Here is a 22,135-nt window from a genome sequence, read left to right on the forward strand (position 1 = left end):
TGAGGACTCCGTAAATGAACTTTTGGGGTTTGGCAGATTTGTCTGGGAAAGACAGGGTAAAGCTGACACTGAGAGAAATTCTGAGCAGTCAGTGCTTTTGAGCCTAGAGAACAGCAGGGCAGTGAGGAGGGCTGGGTGGGGGGCAACAGTCAGAGCTCTGGGAAGAGGTGGGGCTTAAAGCTGATAGGTCCCTTCCTCTGGGGTCTGGAGTCACACTCTGACCTCTGCCAGATGGTCCATAAGGCCCCAGGGTACTTATGACATAGACTCCAAGGGGGAGGGATGGGGAGCATATGTTGGGTGGTTGATAGGTTAGGGCACTCTCTTCCTTGCTAAAGATGGAAATGCAGATGGTTCAGAGAGGGGGCTGTGTGGGGACTGGATCCTTTCTAAGAATTCCCCTCTGTCTTGTACCTGTTCTCAGTCGTGTATATCTGTGGCCCTCTGGAGATGCTGCATGAGATTCTTCTTCAGGCCCAGAGGGAGAACCTGACCAATGGGGATTATGTCTTCTTTTACCTGGATGTCTTTGGGGAGAGTCTCCGTGCTGGCCCCACACGCTCCACAGGCCGGCCGTGGCAAGACAATCGCACCCGGGAACAGGCCCAGGCCCTCAGAGAGGCCTTTCAGGTATCATTTGAGCCAGACTTGAAGGAGGGGAAAGAGGAGCTTCTTTGGACATTCTCTGTCTCTCATAAGACCCGCAAAAACCCCAGACATTGGGCTGGAATTATGAACTATAGGAGGGAAATGAACAGAGGCTTTTTAAGTTTCATATCATTCTTTCCTACTTCTCCACTTTTGTGGCTCTTTTGGTGTCGGCACTACCTCCCAAGATCCAAGAACACTCCTAAGTCCCATACTGTGAGAGAGAGAAGTTCTAGAAAAGACCGGTTCCAGACCCTGAGAGGACTTCCAACCTTTCTGGACAAGTGAGGCATGATTGTAGTACAGTTAGCTACAAGTCTGAGAAAGATGATGCTTGTGTGTCCCAGAACAGACACTAGGAACTTGAGGGGGTTCAGAGGAGGGAGACTGAATGGGTTTAGGAAAGCCTTTTCATAAAGGAGTAAGAATCTATTATGACTTGGAAGACAGACGTCATCTTCCTAGTCTGAGTGGGAGAAAAGATGCAGCAGCCTCAACAAAGAGAAAAAGATAGGAATGGGCATATTTGGGGGAACAAGAAGACACTGACCTGCCAAGAAAGAAGGTTGGCTTGAAGCAGATATAGGAAATAATGTTGCAGAGGTATAATCAAATTAAGGAGTGCCCCGAACCTAAGATTAAGATGCTTGGACTTGAATGTGGGGTCGTTGAGATTTTTTTTTAAAGAGAAATACAGAGACAGAATTCAGTTGGGTTAGGAGAGGAGGAGGCTAGAGGCGGTAAGATTGCCTATACTTGGGTCTTGAATGGGGTGAAGTGATATGGGTTTGAACGACAGTGGCAGTAGTAGGAGTGGAAAGACATGAATTTACAAAATAATTTATGGGGGAAATTGACATGACTCCATTCATTTCACTCCTCAAAATTTTAATGACTGACTTTCTACATAATAAAATCCTGACGCCTTATCACAACGTTTCAGACCTTCTACAGTCTGTGTTCAGCTCAGTTTTTCAATCTCGCCTCCTGGTGTCCCTCATGCCCAGTACTCTAACCAAACAGACCTCTCTCAGTTCCCTAGCCTCTGGGCCTCCCTGTCCTCTTGCCTTTGTGCTCTTTGCTCCTTTTTTCTGGAATGTACTTCCTTCCCTCATCCCAAATCTCTGCCTCTTCAAATCATACCCACAAACTGTTCCCTGATACTCTCACCAATTTTTCACTAATTTATATATATGTGTTTCTTATTTATTTATTCACATCCCTCCTTTTCCTGAAAAGGATTTGAGGGGGCCTATGGGGATTCTCTGAGTCTGAAATTCAGTAGATGTGTACAAGGGCTGGACTTTGATGGTTGTCTTCCCCAATGAGTAAAGTTTTATGTGGCTGTCAGTATAGACTTGGTTTATCTGACTGTGAGTGACATGTCTGGGTCTGAGTCCATGACTGTCACGCTTGAACATGGGCCATGGCAGGATGGGTTTCATTTATGCTGTAACTTTTGCCTAAAAGAACCTTTGTCTGTCTGAATAATATTTATGTGTTTTCTAAGACTCAGATGAGTTATTTTCTCTTTGAGGAAATAATCCTTGATTTGGACTGAATTTCCTATTCTTGTGCTTAACTCTGTCTTCTGTAGAATTTACCGCATTGTTCAGTTGTTTGATTCATTCAAAGATTGACTCATTCTGTTAGTATCTAACAAGCCCCTATTATATCCCAGTCACTCTGATAGGTACTGGTATACAGTGGAGAATGTAACAGATGTAGTCCTTGCCTGGAGCTTACATTTAATAGGATGGACAGACACTAAATAAGCAAATAAATACAAACTTAGGATGACTTGCAATGAATGTTACTTTAAAAAACCACAAAAAACAAAGACCAAAACAAAACAAAGGCCTCTCATGTAAAGGGAATAACAAGGGAATTGTACCTTAGCTAGTGTGGTCGAGGAAGATTTCTGTGACTCTCCTGGATGGGAGGACTCCATAGCCTTTTGGGCTGTATTTTTTTTGTGTGGAAGGAACACCTCTCTTTCCCACGTGGGAATTCCTGCCAGGCAAGGAGCCCTAGCACTTAGGGTAGGGGGAAATGAGATCAAGTCAGCCAACAGTCAGATAAATTAATTCTCACTCACTGCAGGCATTATTCAGATAGAAAAACATAGGGAGATTTTGCTAGGACACAAGAGAAGGGGGAATCAGCAATCAAGAATATGCTGAGGGAAAGATCAAGGCTTTGGCGTGGGGTGAGGGTAAGGGGGTAATGGGGTGTTCTCTGGAAAAGCTACTTATCCTGTTCCAGTGCTGAAGCAGGGCAGGGGGTGATGGAAGTTGGGTGGTCAGCTCCGGCCAGGGGTGAAAGAGTAGAGAGCCCTTACCCTAGAGATATCTGGCCTATTAGGGGAGAGGGCTCTGAAATTAAGTATATTGATATGATTTTTCTCTCTCATTAAGCCACAGCTGCTTGATCATTCTCAATTTGCCTAGCACGTACTTACTGAATTGAAGTAAGGTGTGTGTTGGCGAGAAGTGGAGATAGGACTAGGAATTTGTCTACAGAGGAGTGGAGCTGGCAGGTCCCATAAACCAAGATGATCAACCAAGATAGGGAAGAACAAGTAGATACAAAAGAACTAAATAAGCAAATGACCAGTCTGTAAGGATTCCGAGGCCCAGGCTGTGCATTTGAGGCCTTCCGGGTCTGAAACCTAGGCAGAGGTCACAGCCTAGGTGACCAGTATGGATTGCATTACAGAGGGGGACACCAGCAGCTAGAATGGAAGTAAGCTCTGAACCAAGGTCTGTGTAAGTCGACTTTCTTCTGCAAAGAATTTGTTTAAGCCACTGTTGATAGCGCCTCCTGCCATGGCGGTAGATGGCCTCCAGAGTAGGCCTCAAGGCACAGGCTGGCATCTAGCTGAATTTCTGCCTTCAGCTACGGCTAAACCCATTTTTGGCAGCTTTTGGTTGTTCTTTTCTCACCTGGGGTGGGTCCACTGTGAAAAGGGACACCATTACCTTCCTTTACCTTCTTCTCTCTATGTAGCCCTGAGCAAGCACAGAAATTCTTTGGAGGGTCGTCTTTTTTCTTTGCTTTCTTTTTCTCTTTCTTTCTTTTCTTTCCTTCTTCTTCTTTTTTTAAGTAGATAGGAACCACAGCAAGACAGTTTAGCATAGCAGTTTTCAAAATGTGGTCTTGGGGCCCTGGGGGCCTCTGAAATCCTATCAGAAGGACCACGAGGTCAAAACTATTTAAAACGCAATACTAAGTTGTTTATTTGCCTCCTTTCTCTTATCCCTCACGATTGTACAGTGGAGTTTTCCAGAGGCTACATGACGTGGGCTGCTCTTGTCAGCCTGGCAGTTGGAGAAGGTGTACTTGTGTATTCTTGTGTTTTAATTCCTAAAATGGAAATATTGATAGATGTAATCCATATACTCAAAAGCTCTTTGAGGTCCTCAGTAACTTTTAGTTGTATAAAGGGGTCATGAAATCAAAAAGTGTGATAATAGCTAGTCTAGGAAACAGAGAAGACTAGAGAATTATGAAGTGCTTAAAAAGCATTAAAAACCTGTTATCAGCATTTATTATTGAAAAATAAATTATGTTAACATAATCTTTTTGAGCTTTTTTACAGGTTTTTAAACATTGTTTGTCAACAATATCCTACCCTTCTATTTTTCTTTTATTCTTGAAATAGGTGTTACTGAACAAACTTTTCCAACCCCATCCTCAGCCCCCTTCTCCTTTTAAATTTTACCTGAGTAGGGGAGAGTATTACAAGAATGTGATCAAGGACCCTAATGATCCAGTCAGAATAATTACACTATGAAGCAAACACTAGTCTAATGTAATGAATACATACTAGAAACCAACTTTATTATTTCCTTCCTAGAATGAATTGATATAAAATAAATCACGTATAGGTGATTTATCTAGTATCTCCTTGTCCACACGTACTTTCAGTGACAGGAATGAACAAAACTGGTAGAAGTGAATAGATTTTAAGCTATCATTTCACAAAATGCATTGATCTGAATGATGTCTTGCCCAGTTTCCCATCCAAGGCAAAGGCTGGTCTCAGTCACCGTGCGAGCCTAAGGTGTAGGCAGAGGCGAACATGTCCATCAGCTAAGGAAGGGGCAGTGTGTGACGCCAAGTGGGCGTCCTAGTGAGAGACAGGGATGCGCTGACCCAAGGCCAGTGAGCTGTGGGCCCAGCTGAGATTGAGTGTGTCATTTGTGTAGCTGTGAAATTCATGTGGGCATATGACTCTGTGTTTTCTCTGTGACACGTGTGTATTACTTAGTGACATATAGGACCACACCAGTATGCAGGACAGGGTGCTTAGGGTGGGTGTTCTGCACACGTTAAGTGAATGGACCCACAGCTTTTCACTGACAGAACTGTTGTCTCTAGGTATTGCCCTCGGGTGTCCTAGAACCTGAAATCTGTTTAATTCACTGGGTGGAGGCACTGTGTCCAAGTGGCCCAGAGGAAAATATCAACATTTTACTGATCACATGAACAGTAATGAACACCTCAGAGAGGAGCTGCTGATCCGTGTTGTCCTTGATAGCGAGTGGGTGCCCAGAGAGGCTGGGGTGGAGCAGCTGTGAGGGCCGTGGCAGCCTGGCAGGGAGGGCTGCCTGGTGGTAGGGGCTTCAGGAAGATGAGGGGCAGGTCTGGGGGTTGGAGTTGATATCATCTATTTCCCAGGTTCCATCTTTCTACAACTGTGCACCTTTCATGGAGGAGTGCCACTGCCCTCTTTCCCGATGTGTTAAACACACACCACATGTACATTGCACACGCAGGTACACGCACAACTCAGAGCTTCGTATCCTTTCGCCCTTCAGACTCACCTGTGTATATTGTGTATCATGAATATTTCACCGAGCTTCCCTGTCCTGCTTCCTCTCCTCCCCAATGCCTATCTTGAATCCTGTTCACTCTCTCCCATGTGCTGTTGGTACAGACAGTATTGGTGATCACTTACCGAGAACCACCAAATCCCGAGTATCAGGAATTCCAGAATCGTCTGCTGATAAGAGCCCGGGAAGATTTTGGTGTGGAGCTGGCCCCCTCCCTGGTAAGTAGATCTCGCTTTCCTGAGATTTGGGCCAGACTTTGAGGAAAGGCTCTTCTCCCTAACTCAGCCTTGGCCATGGAGCCAGCCCAATTTGGGGACCATCTGCTGTCATCTAGGGTTTTCCCTTCTGCTCTTCTGTCCAGTGAGGTAGGGATGGCATGTTAGGAATGAGAGGAAGGAAGGAAGCAAACCAGAGAAGAGAGAAGAGGTAGAAGGAGACCCCAGAGATAGGAAAGGGGGCTGGGGAGGGGCCTGGCTGGACATTTGGAGAGCCCTGCTGAAGTTACCACCCCTAGATGAACCTAATTGCTGGCTGCTTCTACGATGGGATCCTGCTGTATGCTGAGGTCCTCAATGAGACAATCCAGGAGGGAGGCACCCGGGAAGATGGACTTCGAATTGTGGAGAAGATGCAGGGACGAAGATACCACGGTAATGGAGAGGGCCAGGTGGAGGCCAGAGTTCTGCGGTTGGGCCAGGGAGCAGGATAGGCAGAAGAAAATACAGATGCCAGGGGCAGAGAAAGAGTTAGGAGGGGTGAGAGAACATGGTGAAGGTGGCCGTGTATTAAGAACATGGGCTGGGGTGCCTGGGTGGCTCAGTGGGTTAAGCCTCTGCCTTTGGCTCAGGTCGTGATCCCAGCATCCTGGGATCGAGCCCCGCATTGGGCTCTCTGCTCAGCGGGGAGCCTGCTTCCCTTCCTCTCTCTCTGCCTGCCTCTCTGCTTCCTTGTGATCTCTATCTTTCAAATAAATTAAAAAAAAAAAAAGAACATGGGCTGGGAGGGATCTGAGGTAATCGGAGGAATCGGGCACAGGAGAGAGGCCTAGGGTAGATCTCAGAGGAAGGGCTACTCTTTTCTGTCTTAGGTGTAACTGGACTGGTTGTTATGGACAAGAACAATGACCGAGAGACTGACTTTGTCCTGTGGGCCATGGGAGACCTGGATTCTGGGGACTTCCAGGTGATGGGGGGAGGAGGCAGGGAGGAGAGTGTAGGCCCTGAATAGCAAGCTTTCAGGGGTTCGGTGGGGCAGAATCAAAGGTACTAGAGGCAGAAACTTGTTGGCTGGAGCTCTGTCCTGGGTGGGTGCTAGGCTGGGGAGAAAAGCAGCCAAAACACTGGGGTCTCGGGGAGAGGCTGGTGGGAGCAGGCCCATGGGCCCAGTTTTCTCCTTCCTCACAGCCTGCAGCCCACTACTCAGGAGCTGAGAAGCAGATTTGGTGGACAGGACGGCCTATTCCCTGGGTGAAGGGGGCCCCCCCCCTGGACAATCCCCCCTGTGCCTTTGACTTGGACGACCCATCCTGTGATAAAAGTGGGTGTGTGCAGGGGCTGGGAGTCATCCTTCCTCCCCTTACTTCTATCCTTTCATCTCCTCTCCCTGACTCCCTCTACTTGTATATCCCCTCCTCACTCCTTTCCCTCAAGAAATCTGACTGCACCCTGCACCCTGAGTACCACCCCTCCCCATCCACAATTCCACACAGTCTTTCTCAGGGTCCCTTCCCTCCTTCAGCTCCACTTTCAACACTGGCGATTGTGGCTCTGGGCACAGGAATCACCTTCATCATGTTTGGTGTTTCCAGCTTCCTCATCTTCCGGTGAGTCCTGGGCTTCCCACTGACCTGCCCCTCCCACCCACTGCTCAGCCTTCTGGAGGTTAGCGGGACTCTTAGCTTCATGGTCACCTCTTAGGCCTAACACCTTCTTCTCTAGCCTTTCTCATTGAGCTTTCAGCCTAGGTGTTGTTTTCCCCCTTTTGGTCCTAGACTGAGCGTCCTAACGAGGGGTTTTGCATGGGGTCTTCTAAGGGCAAAGGTGAATTTTCTGGGAACGCTACCATTTTAAGAAAGAACTTTGACCTTCAGCCTCTGTGTTTTGCAATGAGCACAGGGCACATATCCCTGTGGGGTGGGGAACGCAGCCTCCTGTGGCAGTCCTGCTCCGAGTTCCCCCTTGGGTGTAACAGTGGCAGCTCTGGGCACTGGGGGAAGCCCCTGCAACCGCACTGTTAGCTCATGGGGTGGGAGGATCGGGGTTGCCAGTCAACTGAGGTGTGCAGTCCTTACAGAAAGCTGATGCTGGAGAAGGAGCTGGCTAGCATGTTGTGGCGCATTCGCTGGGAAGAACTGCAATTTGGCAATTCAGAACGATATCATAAAGGTGCAGGCAGTCGCCTCACACTGTCGCTGGTGAGCTCTGGTCTCAGCTGTCCCTTTGCTTCCCTCTGAGTGCCTATTCTTTTGTACCCTGGACCTTTCCCAGCACATTGGCTTGTAACGATAGCCCCTGCACTGCCACCATCATCTAATGTTCCTTTCATCCTTCCGCCTCCATGTTGCCCTTGGCCCCAGCGGGGATCCAGTTACGGCTCGCTCATGACAGCCCATGGGAAATACCAGATCTTTGCCAACACCGGTCACTTCAAGGTGAACAGTCATCCGCTTGTTCTGGTCCCCACCATTTCATCCTGTCTCATCCCCATCTGTCACCTCTTGCCATGAACCTCTGCCCCTCATAACCTTCCTTTCTATGTCTAGCTGAGCTCCTGGATGTGCCCACACTTCTCCAGGATTTCCTACCTCCCAAGCACTCCTGATACTAACTTCCCTTTTCCCCCTTTCACTCCCACCATCAGGGCAATGTTGTCGCCATCAAACATGTGAATAAGAAGCGCATTGAGCTGACCCGGCAGGTCCTGTTTGAGCTCAAACACGTATGTAATGGTGTATGGGTTAAGGGTGAGGGCTAAATAGGGATGGAGGAAAGGGGAGGGGGAAGAGGAGAATAGTAAAATTGTGTAGGAAGGCAAGGGGCTTATTTATAAAGGATTTTAAGTTGTAGGTACAATTAAGAGAAAGGTCCTGTTCAATGTAGTGGTTTATTTCTGTATCTAATTTTTAATCTCTTTCAATTCTTTTTTCCTCTCCCACTTTTTGTTCTTGTTAGATGAGAGATGTTCAGTTCAACCATCTCACTCGCTTCATTGGTGCCTGCATTGATCCCCCCAACATTTGCATTGTGACCGAGTATTGTCCTCGGGGGAGTTTACAGGTAAGGGAAAGGTGGAGATTTTAGGGATGGGGGAGATAAGCACATGTTAGCTAGTGGGCCTAGGATAGTCACATAATCTGTTCCATGTCACTACTAGGATATTCTGGAAAATGACAGCATCAACTTGGACTGGATGTTTCGTTATTCCCTCATTAATGACCTTGTTAAGGTGAGTCTTCCCTGCTCTTCCTTAAGAGTTCATCTGCTTTAAAATGTTTTTCTTTCTTTTTTAAGATTTTATTTATTTATTAGGAAGAGACAGTGCAAGAATGGGGCAGGGAAGGGCAGAGGGAGAAGGAGACTCCCCTCTGAGCAGGGAGCCCTATGTGGGGCTCCATCCCAGGACCCTGGGATCACGACCTGAGCTGAGGGCAGATGCCTAACTGACCGAGCCACCCGGGTGCCCCTAAAATGCCTTTGTTTCTTGATCTTTGCTTTCAGTTTCTCCTTCTAGTCCTGTGAAAGTCCCATTCTCTCCAGTTTCCCTTATTCTAATGATTGGGTAATAATGGGTAAAGGTCTGGAGTTTTTTTGTTTTTTTTGTTTTTTAATTTTTTACTAACATACAATGTATTATTAGCCCCAGGGGTACAGGTCTGTGAATCTCCAGGTTTATACATTTCACAGCACTCACCATAGCACATACCCTCCCCAATGTCCATAACCCAACCATCCCTCCGGCAACCCTCAGTTTGTCTTGTGAGATTAAGAGTCTCTTATGGTTTGTCTCCCTCTCGATCTCATCTTGTTTCATTTATTCTTTTCCTACCCACCACATTGCGTCTCTCCTTCCTCATATCAGGGAGATCATATGATAATTGTCTTTCTCCGATTGACTTACTTTGCTCAGCATAATACCCTCTAGTTCCATCCACGTCGTCGCAAATGGCAAGATTTCATTTCTTTTGATGGCTGCATAGTATTCCATTGTATATATATACATACCACATCTTCTTTATCCATTCTTCTGTTGATGGACATCTAGGTTCTTTCCATAGTTTGGCTATTGTGGACATTGCTGCTATAAACATTCGGGTGCACGTGCCCCTTCGGATCACTACATTTGTATCTTTAGGGTAAATACCCAGTAGTGCAATTGCTGGGTCATAGGGTAGCTCTATTTTCAACTTTTTGAGGAAACTCCATGCTGTTTTCCAGAGTGGTTGCACCAGCTTGCATTCCCACCAACAGGGTAGGAGGGTTCCCCTTTCTCCGCATCCTCGCCAGCATCTGTCATTTCCTGACTTGTTAATTTTAGCCATTCTGACTGGTGTGAGGTGGTATCTCGTTGTGGTTTTGATTTGTATTTCCCTGATGCCGAGTGATGTGGATCATTTTTTCATGTGTCTGTTGGCCATCTGGATGTCTTCAGGTGTGGAGTTTTTAATTGGGGGAGATTTATCTGCCACAAAAAGTCTTGCACTTGTAAAGAATTTTTGTGATCCTGCCTTAGATATCTCAGATCGTGTGCCATCATCTTTTTTTTTTTTTCAAACCTCCAAGAGTTCATATTAAGATTTCTTAGCAGGATAAAGATGAATGGGGTCTCCAAACATAATTCTCTCCTGTTTTTTCTCATCATTTATTCTCTGACCAACTTGGGCATAGCTGCTCTTTTTTTCCCCCCCAGAAAAACCAAAATTAAAAAAAAAAAGAACACTAACTAGTAAAACTAAGAGAAACGAAGGAAAATTATTCTAAACTTTTGGTATTTTCCCATATATTAGTTTTTATCTATTTTCAAGTGACCCCAGTGGTGCATGGGTTTGCAAAGGTATGAATTTGAATCTTGCATGGGTTGGACAGGTGTTTAGAGCAATTCCTGCAGCCAGTGAGCTAGCCTAGTGGATCACTTGTACCATACCTGAAGCTGGCTTTGGTTTTTCTGTTTAATTCTCATGAGATTACTTAAAAAAGTATTTGTGTATGAAAATTTACCATCATGTGAGAGATAAAATATTAGGTAGAGTTGATGTGGTGGCTGACTGTGATGATAATATAAGAAAAACAGGACTCTTGAGGGAACTCATGATTTTTAAAAAAATTAACATATAATGTATTATTTGCCCCAGGGGTACAGGTCTGTAAATCATTAGGCTTACACTTTTCACAGCACTCACCATAGCACATACCCTCCCCAATGTCCATAACCCAGCCACCCTATCCCCACCCCCCACCTCCCACCCCCCAGCAACCCTCAGTTTGTTTTGTGAGATTAAGAGTCTCTTATGGTGTGGAGAGAACGCATGATTTAGTGGAAAAGTGGTTTAGAACAAAGCCAGAAGTCTAATCCTTTCTGTATTCACAAATTTGGTGACTCTCGAAGGTTTTGCTGCTATCAAAAGGAATAAAAGGAAGGCGTTCACAGACACTAGATCTAGTTATGAATTGTGTAGGTCCAGGGCCAAATATTTAGACAGAGGTATTTTGGTTAGCATACAGAACACTGCCTCCTTTTTCTGTTCCACCTTACCTGACTTGCGAGGGCTCCCAGGGTTTCATTTTGGGAAGCACCACTCTGCCTTCTTAGGACCTGCCTTATAGTCCCTCATAAGCAAAAGTTTTTCTCTTCTGGCTTCTGTGTTGGCTTGGCAGCTGTCTCCCACTTTTGTCCGTCGTCCAGGGCTTTACTAATTGACTATTTTTTCCACTTTCTCTCTTGCCCAGCATTCTCTCTAGTAGACTGCTTTCTTCCTCCATCCTGACTTGCCTACCCAGACATGGCTGTATGTTAAAGTTTGCAAGTGGCTAGTTTTCCTCAATGCATCTAGGTACTCGGGATACCGGGGTCTCTAGCCACGTCTTCCTAAGTAGTGGCCATACATTTGAAGCCATCACGAGTGTCAGTCATATTATGCTTGGAGTTTATCTTCATAGTTCTGTTCACTACTCAGAAGACTGACTGCCCTTTCCAGGGCAATAACTTATAGCTCCCCTTGTCCCTCCCCTTAAACATTTCACCTGTCCCTGGTGCTGTGGTGCCAATATACTGTTAATGGTACCAGGAAGGGATGACTCTCCTATTCTGCCCACTTCCGTTCGTAGAAACTTACTGTAAAGAACACCTTCCAAAAGTAGCTTATTGTTTTTATGGTCCCAAGCTCTTTAGACACCTAGTTAATGCCCATCTCATGGAGAAGGGGGTATCCTAAGCTGGATATAATCCAAAACCATGACTTGATCTGTATCCTGCAGGGCATGGCCTTCCTCCATAACAGCATTATTGCATCCCATGGGAGTCTCAAGTCCTCCAACTGCGTGGTGGATAGTCGTTTTGTGCTCAAAATCACAGACTATGGCCTGGCCAGCTTCCGCTCAACTGCTGAACCTGATGACAGCCACGCCCTCTATGCCAGTGAGGCCCTCCCCCACAACCCAGTTTTATATTTCTCCTCTGGCCTTGACCATTTCCATCTAGGGAGTGTGGGAGAGGGAGATGGAATGACAGTAATATGGGGAGTATTATGGGCTTGGGGACACTCTTTTTGAGGACCTGGCCAGCCTGTTCCCTCTTTTCAGAGAAGCTGTGGACTGCCCCAGAACTGTTGGGTGGGAACCCACTGCCAACCACGGGCATGCAGAAGGCTGATGTCTATAGCTTCGGGATCATCTTACAGGAGATAGCACTTCGCAGTGGCCCTTTCTACTTGGAGGGCCTGGACCTCAGCCCCAAAGGTGAGAGTCAATCTACTGCCCATAGACTCCTCTACCTAGGGGACACTGTTCTTCATCCAAACCCTTTATCACCCTCAGAGATTGTCCAGAAGGTCCGAAATGGTCAGCGGCCATATTTCCGGCCAAGCATTGACCGGACCCAGCTGAATGAAGAGCTGGTCTTGCTGATGGAGCGATGTTGGGCCCAGGAACCCACTGAGCGGCCAGACTTTGGACAAATTAAGGGCTTCATTCGCCGCTTTAACAAGTGAGAGGGCACTAAGGGGCGTGGGCTCCCCAGGGATAGAAGCCTCATCAGTTTTGGTGGAGGAGGTGGGGCTGGTGGGGCAAAGAGGGTAGGTTGGGTAGGAAGTCCTGGGAGTCTTGAGAGAGTGGGAGCACGTACCATATCCTGGCCTCCCCCCAGGGAGGGCGGCACAAGCATATTGGACAACCTGCTGTTGCGCATGGAGCAGTATGCCAATAACCTGGAGAAGCTGGTGGAGGAGCGCACACAGGCCTATCTGGAGGAGAAACGCAAGGCTGAGGCTCTGCTCTACCAAATTCTACCCCAGTGAGACTTTGGTCACCTTCCCAGATTTTCCTTTGGTATTCTGCGCTGTTGGGTTCTCCCTGCTCAAGCTCCTGAGAACTCACTTCCCAGCTCTTAGAACCCTGCTTTGTTTCATCCTGACGCAGTGAGACTTTTTGGCTATAGCCTGTGTGTTTTCATTCTGTCCCTGAATGAGATATGCTGCCTTCTTCTTGGCTTCCCGTCCCTTCTTTTTAGGACACGGCTCTACCATGCCTTTGCTCTAGCAAGTGGATATAGGACAATCCCAATTTGAGACATTTAGCCCCCATCCCCAGGGGTCCCCTTCCAACCCCCACCACTTAAATACTTTACCTTGAGCTAGTCCCGTCACCTTCCTTCTCTTCTACCCGGCTTGGCTTTCACGTTATAATGCGTCTCTGCTCTGCCACGCACTCATTTCCTCTCTCCTCCCATCCTCTCTCTCTGAGTTTGGCCCTTGCTTCCTAGTTCAGTGGCAGAGCAGTTAAAACGGGGAGAGACTGTACAGGCTGAGGCCTTTGACAGTGTTACCATCTACTTCAGTGACATTGTTGGCTTCACAGCTTTGTCAGCAGAGAGCACCCCCATGCAGGTGAGAACCAGGAGTGAGAAGTAGGGGGCGGGATAGGGATCTGGGGGAGCTTCGTTGGGGGCATAGGGAGCCTTGATAGTAGGGGAGATTCATTTGTTCTGGAGATCCCATATTTTGTTAGGGCTTATGGGTTAAGAATTCTTAGAAAGCTAGGTTCAAGTCTCAGGGACTATACTTTCCCATCCTTGTTAGGTGGTGACACTTCTTAATGACCTGTATACCTGCTTTGATGCCATAATTGACAACTTTGACGTCTACAAGGTGAGAGCTGGGGCTACCCTCCTTTGGAGACCACCTTGAAAACCCAATCTCTCCAAACCCTATATGCCTTACCCTGCTCGATGGTCAGTTTGCCCTCCTGGCTCTCAACACCCTAATACTGGGGGCCCTTTGTAGACAAATGAGGCTCTGGCCCTCTTACTGTATCTTTCTGATTTCTTGTGAATCTTTAGGCTTCCCTAATCAGAACCATCACAGGATTTAGCCCCCATCTGCCACTTTTTGCCTAGGGTTATAAATACAGCCTGTCCATCTTTTCTCAATCTCTCCATCCCTTCTAGACATGGAAGAATCATATGGGATGTAGGTACAGAATGATTTATTAGGGCGAGAGACAGGCTACCTTGTAAAAAATTTTGTTAAGTCATTGAGTTGGCACAGAGCAAGCTTTATTATACTTCAGAGTAAAAACCATTGGGATTTAGGTGTTGATTTTGTGACTAATTGTGTGGCCTTGGGCAAGTAACTGGAAATCTCCTTGAGTGTCAGGAATTTTATCTATAAGTTAGGAATAATAGATTTATTGTGGAAAGTGTCTAATACTGCATAGTTAATACTATTCCTGTCCCTTCCCTTTGGACTTACTCTACCATGTCTTTCATACTGTAACGTAGAACTCCCGTACACTCTTCACCCAGAATCACCAGTTATTTGTAATTTACCTCACTTGCCTTATTTTTTAAAAATCTGTATGTCTATATAATTATTTTCTGGATTATTTGAGAGTAAGTTACAGGCATGATGCCCCTTTATCCCTAAATGGTTCAGTGTCTGGTTCCTAAAAACAGGCCATTCTTTTGTGTACTTCAGTACAATTAACAAAGCCAAGCGGCTGCTTTCTTACCTTGCACAGTTCAGGCTGTCTGAGGCCTATTTCAATGGGCCTGCTTGCCCTCCTCACCAGCCTCTGTGCTCTTCAGGGCAGCCCTGTTTTCTTGCTTCCCATTTCCTGACAGCAGAACTTATTTGTCCATGTCTTGTTGCAGAGCAGGTATCCATTCATTCAGCAAACATTTACTGATAATGTTTGCCATGTACAGGGATGGGATAGGAGGATTTAAAGATTCCCTTAAACTGAGCCCACCCACCTCTACCCCCGCCAATTCTCACTTATTTTCCAGTCAATGTGCTGGCCTCCCAGGCTGTTCGGTTGACTCATAGTGGTGTCCAGCTTATCTCCTTCTATGCTTCTCCATTCCCACTGATACACATAGAGGTGACATTTTAATCCCCATCTCAATCAGGTAGAAACGATTGGAGATGCCTACATGGTGGTATCTGGCCTACCAGGCCGAAACGGTCAGCGCCATGCCCCGGAAATTGCTCGTATGGCCCTAGCATTACTGGATGCAGTTTCTTCCTTCCGCATCCGCCACCGACCACATGACCAGCTGAGGCTACGCATAGGGGTCCACACGGGTAAGGCTGACTCTCCCCCCAGTCCTTGTGCCTGCTTTCCCCAGGTTCTCCCAACCTGTTTCTTCTTCTAGGGCCCGTCTGCGCTGGGGTTGTTGGCCTGAAGATGCCCCGCTATTGTCTTTTTGGAGACACGGTGAACACTGCTTCCCGCATGGAGTCTAACGGTCAAGGTAAAACATCAGCCCTCAACCCCAGCCTTAGCCTCAATGTGTGTTGTCCTTTTCTTCTTTTCAGAGTTCCTCCAAATCTCTCAATCTGAGAGACCACAGTTCCTGACTGCCCCATCCTTGGACATATTTTGGTTCTAGTGCCTGTGCCCTGGGAAAGACTGAGAGCCTCCTGAGGGGTGGTGGTCTGGTAAAGCTCTCTCCGATACCGCCATTTCTTCTATTGTCTTTTCTTTGATTCATCTCCCCACCATCCCCACACCCCGTCCCACTCCAGCCCTGAAGATCCATGTCTCCTCTACCACCAAGGATGCCCTGGATGAGCTAGGATGCTTCCAGCTAGAGCTTCGGGGGGATGTGGAGATGAAGGTGATGGCAGGCCATGAGGAGGGATCAGGGAAAGGGAGGATGAAAGCAATTATGGGACCAGGGGGGACAGACAGAGATGAAGGAATACCATAGAAGAATCTGAATTATCTTCACTCCCCCACTTCCAGGGAAAAGGAAAGATGCGAACTTACTGGCTCTTAGGAGAGCGGAAAGGACCCACTGGACTCCTGTAGAACCTACTTCTTCCCAAGTCAGACAGTCTCCTGCTGCTGGTACCTGGGTGGGCAGTGGTCACCATCTCTCCACACACCAGAAATGGACATTGTCGTGTAAGATGGAAACCAACATGCACAAACCCTGCCTTATATGGAAGTTGTTGCTCTTTGCAGCTCAGCCTTGTACATATACCTGCCTCGCTCTGGCTAGGTTCCCTTCTTCCTTACCTTCTGTAAATATCTGTATCTAAACCAGAATATTTTGGCCAAATATAAAACAACAAAAAATGTCATGATGTCAGAGTCTGGGTTAGGGGCAAGTCCAAGGAAAGGTTATGGGATGTGAACATGGTAACGCATGGATTCACTGAAATAGCAGTCTCAGGGTGAGAGAGAACCCTTTATGGAAAGCCCCTTCACCAAGTACAGACAGAATCGCCTTCCTTCCCACCTCTCCAGTACAGACGGAAATGGATTCTGTATTCCACACCCCTCTTCCCGCCTCAACTCTTAGATAGTAGTTCTACCCATTTCCCCACCCTGTGCTCCCTGACAGGCAAGGGAGGATATTTCTCCCAGTTGGTGGGAAGAATTCTCAGGTTCATAGGGCAAAGGCTGCCCCAGAGACAAAGGCACTGGTGTTGAGAAACTGCAGTTCTTCCGGAATGGTGTATCCAGTGTCTTGATGTTACTGACACCCTAGGGGAGAGCCAGAATGAGGACAGATCCTGCTCTGCGCCAAGCCTGAACAGAACACCTCTTCCCCTCCTTCTTCTCCCCGACTCCCAATACCCTTACACACCGGTAGCTGCGGTGCCCTCTGTATCCAAAAGGTTTCAGGCTGCTCCTGACGGTAGTCATGAGGCTGTAAGGGAGAAAACCTGAAAAGCTCTTGGTTTGAATCTTCCTCTCTTAACCTCTGCTACTTTCCCACAGCCCATTAGAAGCCAGCTGTACAAGTGGGATGGGATAAGCTCTCACCTTGGTTGGGGCAGGAGGCCCGGCGTGTACCAGCTCCTTTTGGTAGTCATGGTGTGTCACAGACTCGACCTCAGATTGCTTCCCTGCGGGTTCCTGCTCTGCCTGCACCTCTTTACTATATAGTCCTGGGAGGTGTCAGAGCCATTCTTTCCAGATTTTTGTCTTCCCCCATCCCCTTTACCCTTCTCCCAGCCTCTTACCAGATCTGATGGTGCAGGAGCATCTCCAGCATGGCTTCCCGCTTTCCTGTGGGAGGGCAGGGAGTGGAGAGAGTGGGGGGAGTCTGGTTAAGAAGCAGGCCCAGAAGAAACAAATGTGAGAAAAGGAAGGAGAATCGTGGGGTTTTACCCTTCTACCCATCAGACAATCCATAGTCCTACCAGAAATTCTTTCCTCTCTCTTTTCTCTAATGGGCTCATGCCCATTCTCTCATGCTTCCCACCTCGAATTGGTTGATAGTAGTTTCGTGGGGGCTGGTACGAGTCTTTCTGGGTGGTGCTGAAGGACATGGGTGACTGTTGCTGTTGGGTCAGCAGTCCCTGGTGTCCATGTCGGAAGAAGAAACTCTCAGAGCCATCCTGCATACTTGGGACTTGATCCAGGTGGTTGGTGGCTCTCTGTGGGCCCCAAGGTGAGTGACCAAGATATCCTTTATGGTACCCACCCTCATAATAAACTACTGCCTCCCCCAGGAAACTGGGGGCAGTCTTCAGGAAAAGGCTGAAACCTTAATACCTCCTCCTCCCAGTTGTATAGAAGGCAGTGTCCCCGTGGCAATGTTTCTTTGAGAACCTTACACTTCTCTTCAACTTGGGGGGTCTTCCATTGCCCTCGTGCACCAGGTTCTGGGACTTGCAAACTTTTCCAGGGTTGTTTCTGAGGTTCCCAGCAGCAGTAGTGATTCCAGCAGGAATAATTAGGGACCAGCTCTGCCCCAAGGTTTCTGAAGCTTGGGAGATTGCAGAGGCTGAGCTGAGGGTCATGGCCACGGTCTGGACTAGGCCCAGATTCAGTGGCAGGACCAGGGCCAGAATCAGAACCAGTCCCTTGACCAGAGTCACAGCCAGGGCCAGAGCCATGGCCAGGACCAGAACTGGAGCCAGTAACAGGGCCAGGACTAGAGCTACGGTCATTTGTAGTACAGGGATCCTGGGTGAAACGGGAAGCATAGACAGGCTCAAAGCCAAGTCTCCTCTGGTCTATCTTGTGGGTAAAGCTGGCTCCAGTGCAGGGCTCCCCAGGAAGACTGTCAGAGGAGCGGTCCATGAGAACACTCGGCTCAGAGTAGCGGACTCGGGTCTTCGTAGATAACGCATCGGTTTTGGCGGTGGAGGCAGCTACAGATGCAGTAGTTGCAGCTGCCAGGACCGACCTAGGATGGCCATCCAAAGGAAACGGTTCTGAAGAAGACCTGAGCCCTCCAGCGCCAGGCTGCACGTCCAAAGATCTAAAAGGAAGTGAATACGTCAAAAGCGCAGCCCAGTAAGTCGGCTGACCTTTCTTGTACCCTTACACCTGCAGCCAAAGCTGCCGCTCTCACCGAGACCGCGATCCCTCGGTAGGCTCGGTGGTCTCCATCTTCCGGCAGCAGCTACTGGGTTGCCATAGAGACGGCAAATAATTCCAGGAGTCTGCGCAGAACTAGAGTTGGGCGGAAGTGCTGGGGGGGGGGCGGTGAAGGCAAATTCTCTGCGGGGCGAAGGCAAATTCTCTGCGGGGCGGAAGTCTTCAACCTGCTGCTGTCTGGGAAGTTTGCTTTCCATTCAGACTCCCTTCCGCCTCAGCCCAGCTTTTAAGGTTCCGCTGGCCTACGGCCCTGCCTTCTACACTTAAGCGTGATTCTTTTGAGGCTTTCTAAGGTGGCTCTTTGTGTTGGAGACAAGCACAGGGCTGGAGTATCAGACTAAAGCATACTTGGTGTGCTTGTGTAGGGGCAACAGTAACTTCCCCTTAGTTCATTCTCAAAAGTGGAGGTAGTCTTTTTAAAATGTTTAAGGTTGAAAATACATTAGAAAACTCAAAAGCAAAACGGTGAGACATGGGGATCAGTCAAAGGGTAGCAGCCTTTTCGTGTGGTTACTTCTTCAGTAAAAGGCCCTCATGTTAAGGCCATCCTCCTCTCAGACCCCCTAGAACTTGGCTTGGCATTTGAATGAGGGCCAGGATTGAGCAGGTCTCCCCCGTGGGTTTCAGTCTCTTCCTACTCACACAGGCTTATTCCTACTGCTACTTTTCTAGAAGCTTGACCCAGGTAGATCATTAGTCATGAGGACTCACAGACCTATAGGCAAATGCTTCTTTAACTACAGGATGGGCCTCCTTAATGTCTTTCACTCAGTCCATAGTTGATAGAGATCATTGTGTTTAATCAGTGTTCTTTCCTATTTGTGGTATCTTTATATATTTAAGACAGTGATCCAAAATCGAGGGAGAGCAAGTTTATTAGCATCATAGGGTTCATTCCCCGCCACGCTCCAAGCATCCAGGTCTGGGGTTCTTGGTCAGTTGGCAGGTTCAACCTGGAGGCCACTGGAGCTGTCGACCCCCAAGTACGTGAATGTGCAGATGATACACAGACTGTGCACCCAGCTTCCCATCATTTATCACTGAAATAGAGCGTGGGGTTATGGAACATGGGAAAGGTCAAAGACTAAAGATCAGACTGAGGGACAGGTTTGAGAATTTATAGGTGAGAGGCTCAAGGGCCAAAAGTCACTCACCAAGTCGGTATCCATCTCCCAGGCCCTCAGCCTTTGCTGTCTTCTTGGCCACAAGGAGAAGGTGTCCTAGAAGCTACAGGGAAAGGGGAGGGAGACAGGTGGCTTCATTTACAGGGAGAAAAACCTCTAGCTGTTGTCCAGGGCTCCCCTACCCCAAAGCCAAATGTTGGCTCTGCTCTTCCCACCTGCTGGTCCTCTTCTTCAGCCTGGCTAATCCGAGGAATGGGCTTCTTAGGAATGACAAGGAAGTGCACAGGAGCTTGAGGCGCCACATCACGGAATACAAGACACTGGGAGTAGTGACAGGCCAGAGGCCACCATGTTACTTTTTAACAGGCTGATGTATCTCACAAGTTCCTAAGGGAACGAACCCTAAAGGCACCCCACCTGCTGGTCCTCATATAGAATATCAGCTGGGAGGCTTCGATCCAGGATCCGGGAGAAGACCGTTGGGGCTGCTCCCTTAGGAGCTGTCTGCTGGGCCTTGGCCACTTCATTTCCATCAGTCACACCAGCAGCTCCTCGGACCTGAAGGTGGGTCAGACATACCCAAGGGAGGGAGCTGACAATACCTTTCCCATATAGTGAGTCAGGGCTCGCAGAGGCTGGGTTCTGTTAGTCATTAACTTCATTCTTCTTAGAACCTATTAGTGTTTCCCATCCAAAAGACAAGTTCCTGAATTTCAGAACATCAGCAGCAAAGAGTAGGGTTATAGTGCTGACCTTGGTTAGATAAAGGCCGTATTACAATGCAGGATTCAGCGGTGCAACTGATTCCTGTTCCTAACGTGTCTAGTAAATTTAGTTACTGTTCGGAGGAAAGGACACAGGATGAGAACTGGACACTTAGGTCCCAGTTCTTCTTTTACCACTGAATTACCTTAGATAAATCCCTCCTCTTGGCTTTAAATATAAAATAAAGGGAGTGGTTTGTATCACCTTTGAGACCACTGGAGCCCTTTCCATTTACTCACACCTTGTTACTAAGTTTCCACTTATTTCCATTACCTGTTGCCTGATCTTTCAGTTGTGTTACCCGTTTTATTCAAGTTTGACACAAGCACGTCTTGATGTCAGATCTGACCTCTGACTGAATTTTAACTTCAGTCCCTTAAATCAGTGAAGGGAAGAATTATGTGAACTCAGCAACCCCAGCCCCAGGGGATTGTGGGTAGGGAGGCCCCAGTTTCCCAGGGGCTCAGAGAAGGCTGAAGTCAGTGTTGTCACATTGTGGGAGAAAGAGGTGGGATGAATCTGACCCCTCTGACAAGTGGAGAAGATGAGAGGTTAATACGTGTGCTCAGGCGGCCAGGGGCCTGACAGGGGCAGGAGACGGGCTCTGAGAAGACAAACTTCACTTCCTGCAGGGGGCGCCGAGGAGGCTGCCTGGAGCAGGCGTTCGGTCACCTGGGTTTCAGGTAGGCTTAGAAGGCAGCAGCCAATCCACTGACCTTTCGCGACCTCGGCGTCCCCGCCGGTGCAGGGCGTCGGCCACCGCCGCCCACCAGCCCGACCTCACCGCACAGCCCCGGAGCTTGCACCACGGGAGGGGCACCGTTCCTTGCCCGGCGTCCGGGCTCCGTTCCCGCGAGGCCGCAAGGCCGCGCGCGCCTGGGGGAGGAACGCCAACACCCGGCCCGGAGAACGGCAGTGCCCGCGGGACGCCCTCTGTGCTCCCACGGTCGCTTCTCACCTGTGCCCCCCGCGGCCCCGCCACCGCCACCGCCCTGCGCGCCACGCACAGCCCAGCAGCCAGCGCCAGGGCGGCCGCCATCTTGCCCCTCAGTCGCCGAACCTTTCTCCGTACCCCAGTACGCGGGCCCCGCCGCCAGCCCGAGGTGGGTCCTCCCGGGAGCCGGTGAGCGGCAGCCATTGGCTCCGCCGGCCGCCGCGAGCGAGCCCTACCATCCCATTGGTCGCGCTTCTGGGCCGCTTGCTGCCCTTTAGCCCAGAGGGTGGCGCCGTTCACTCCGCCGGCTCCGCCACCACCCCGGAGGCGGAATCTTTTCATCCCATTGGCTTCTTCTGCCATCTGGAGGGCGAGTGTTCCACTCCATTGGCCTCGACTTCTGGTCAGAGTGAAGGTTCCTTCGCCATTGGGCCCCCTAAGTAGTTTCGCCAAGAGAGTATCTCACTCCATTGGAAGGTTTAGGAGACCAGGTGGGATTTTCCTCCAATTGGCTCTGCTGCACCGCACTCGTGTGGCACCAAGCCCCCTAAGGTCGTGGACCCTCTCCCGGCATTGGCCAGGAAGAGGGCGGGTTCTGTGAAAGCTCGGCGCTGGCTGGCTCCTGGAACCACCGCAACCCGTGAAGGCCAAGGCCACGCAGGGGGGCGGGGCGGCGGCGCCAGGCGAGTGGGGCAGAAGGCGAACTGGGAGGGGGGTCCTTTAACTGGTGGGGTAGATACCCAGCTTCCTTCCTACAAGGGCATTTCAGCCCCT

The 22,135-nt window shown here is 48.8% G+C and overlaps 3 protein-coding genes across 15 annotated transcripts in view; 1 reads left to right on the forward strand and 2 right to left on the reverse strand.

Annotated features, from left to right (window-relative positions):
* NPR2 (natriuretic peptide receptor 2) overlaps positions 1–16,284 on the forward strand; it is a 51,564-nt gene extending 35,280 nt beyond the window's left edge. For 5 of the 8 annotated variants that reach the window (XM_032860536.1, XM_032860537.1, XM_032860538.1 and 2 more), the window contains 21 exons: positions 425–630; positions 5,591–5,704; positions 6,001–6,136; positions 6,574–6,668; positions 6,890–7,022; positions 7,224–7,308; positions 7,770–7,899; positions 8,062–8,136; positions 8,346–8,423; positions 8,657–8,761; positions 8,859–8,930; positions 11,957–12,116; positions 12,281–12,436; positions 12,515–12,683; positions 12,843–12,989; positions 13,458–13,581; positions 13,774–13,842; positions 15,105–15,279; positions 15,351–15,449; positions 15,724–15,815; positions 15,944–16,284. In XM_032860536.1, coding sequence (XP_032716427.1) covers positions 425–630; positions 5,591–5,704; positions 6,001–6,136; positions 6,574–6,668; positions 6,890–7,022; positions 7,224–7,308; positions 7,770–7,899; positions 8,062–8,136; positions 8,346–8,423; positions 8,657–8,761; positions 8,859–8,930; positions 11,957–12,116; positions 12,281–12,436; positions 12,515–12,683; positions 12,843–12,989; positions 13,458–13,581; positions 13,774–13,842; positions 15,105–15,279; positions 15,351–15,449; positions 15,724–15,815; positions 15,944–16,009 — 2,486 coding nt within the window. In that variant the 3' untranslated portion in view covers positions 16,010–16,284. The remainder of the gene's footprint in view (positions 1–424; positions 631–5,590; positions 5,705–6,000; positions 6,137–6,573; positions 6,669–6,889; positions 7,023–7,223; positions 7,309–7,769; positions 7,900–8,061; positions 8,137–8,345; positions 8,424–8,656; positions 8,762–8,858; positions 8,931–11,956; positions 12,117–12,280; positions 12,437–12,514; positions 12,684–12,842; positions 12,990–13,457; positions 13,582–13,773; positions 13,843–15,104; positions 15,280–15,350; positions 15,450–15,723; positions 15,816–15,943) is intronic. The other 3 variants (XM_032860531.1, XM_032860532.1, XM_032860533.1) reach the window with 3 other exon arrangements.
* An 88-nt stretch (positions 16,285–16,372) lies between these two features.
* Positions 16,373–18,626, reverse strand: SPAG8 (sperm associated antigen 8). Of its 3 annotated transcripts, none has more exons than XM_032860542.1 (7): positions 18,513–18,626; positions 17,708–18,419; positions 17,415–17,589; positions 17,173–17,218; positions 16,973–17,087; positions 16,794–16,856; positions 16,373–16,690 (listed from the first exon to the last, which is right to left on the reverse strand). In XM_032860542.1, the coding sequence occupies exons 1-7, from the start codon at positions 18,548–18,550 to the stop codon at positions 16,502–16,504; spliced, it is 1,338 nt and encodes a 445-aa protein (XP_032716433.1). In that variant the 5' UTR covers positions 18,551–18,626; the 3' UTR covers positions 16,373–16,501. The 3 variants fall into 3 exon arrangements, 2 of the variants coding, with proteins under 2 accessions (XP_032716433.1, XP_032716434.1); XR_004383033.1 differs by having other exon boundaries at positions 16,636–16,690; positions 16,794–16,872; XM_032860543.1 differs by lacking the exon at positions 17,415–17,589 and having other exon boundaries at positions 16,973–17,097.
* A 769-nt stretch (positions 18,627–19,395) lies between these two features.
* HINT2 (histidine triad nucleotide binding protein 2) lies at positions 19,396–21,619 on the reverse strand. 4 transcript variants are annotated; one of them, XM_032860566.1, is made up of 5 exons: positions 21,598–21,619; positions 20,080–20,220; positions 19,878–19,982; positions 19,693–19,765; positions 19,396–19,578 (listed from the first exon to the last, which is right to left on the reverse strand). In XM_032860566.1, exons 1-5 carry the CDS (start codon positions 21,598–21,600, stop codon positions 19,487–19,489), a joined length of 414 nt encoding a protein of 137 aa, XP_032716457.1. In that variant the 5' UTR covers positions 21,601–21,619; the 3' UTR covers positions 19,396–19,486. The 4 variants fall into 4 exon arrangements, with proteins under 4 accessions (XP_032716457.1, XP_032716454.1, XP_032716455.1 ...); XM_032860563.1 differs by lacking the exon at positions 21,598–21,619 and adding an exon at positions 21,386–21,552; XM_032860564.1 differs by lacking the exons at positions 19,878–19,982; positions 21,598–21,619 and adding an exon at positions 21,386–21,573.
* Positions 21,620–22,135: the final 516 nt, after the last annotated feature.

Source organism: Lontra canadensis, unplaced genomic scaffold, assembly GCF_010015895.1.
Source record: "Lontra canadensis isolate GAN:19392208 unplaced genomic scaffold, GSC_riverotter_1.0 scaffold19, whole genome shotgun sequence".
NCBI lineage: Eukaryota > Metazoa > Chordata > Mammalia > Carnivora > Mustelidae > Lontra > Lontra canadensis.

Bases quoted from the DNA above. Each gene is read 5' to 3' on its own strand.
- SPAG8 (XM_032860542.1), bottom strand. From the start codon at position 18,550: ATGGAGACCACCGAGCCTACCGAGGGATCGCGGTCTCG. The intron at 16,857-16,972 runs GTGAGAGCTTAT...TCTCCCTTACAG, and splicing joins GGCCTCCTGCCCCAACCAAG to CCTCATGACTACCGTCAGGA. The intron at 16,691-16,793 runs GTGTGTAAGGGT...GCTCTCCCCTAG, and splicing joins AGAGGGCACCGCAGCTACCG to GGTGTCAGTAACATCAAGAC.
- HINT2 (XM_032860563.1), bottom strand. From the start codon at position 21,466: ATGGCGGCCGCCCTGGCGCTGGCTGCTGGGCTGTGCGTGGCGCGCAGG. The intron at 20,221-21,385 runs GTGAGAAGCGAC...ACCCACCTTCAG, and splicing joins CGGGGCCGCGGGGGGCACAG to GTCCGAGGAGCTGCTGGTGT. The intron at 19,766-19,877 runs GTGGGAAGAGCA...CTTTCCCTGTAG, and splicing joins CTGAAGAAGAGGACCAGCAG to CTTCTAGGACACCTTCTCCT.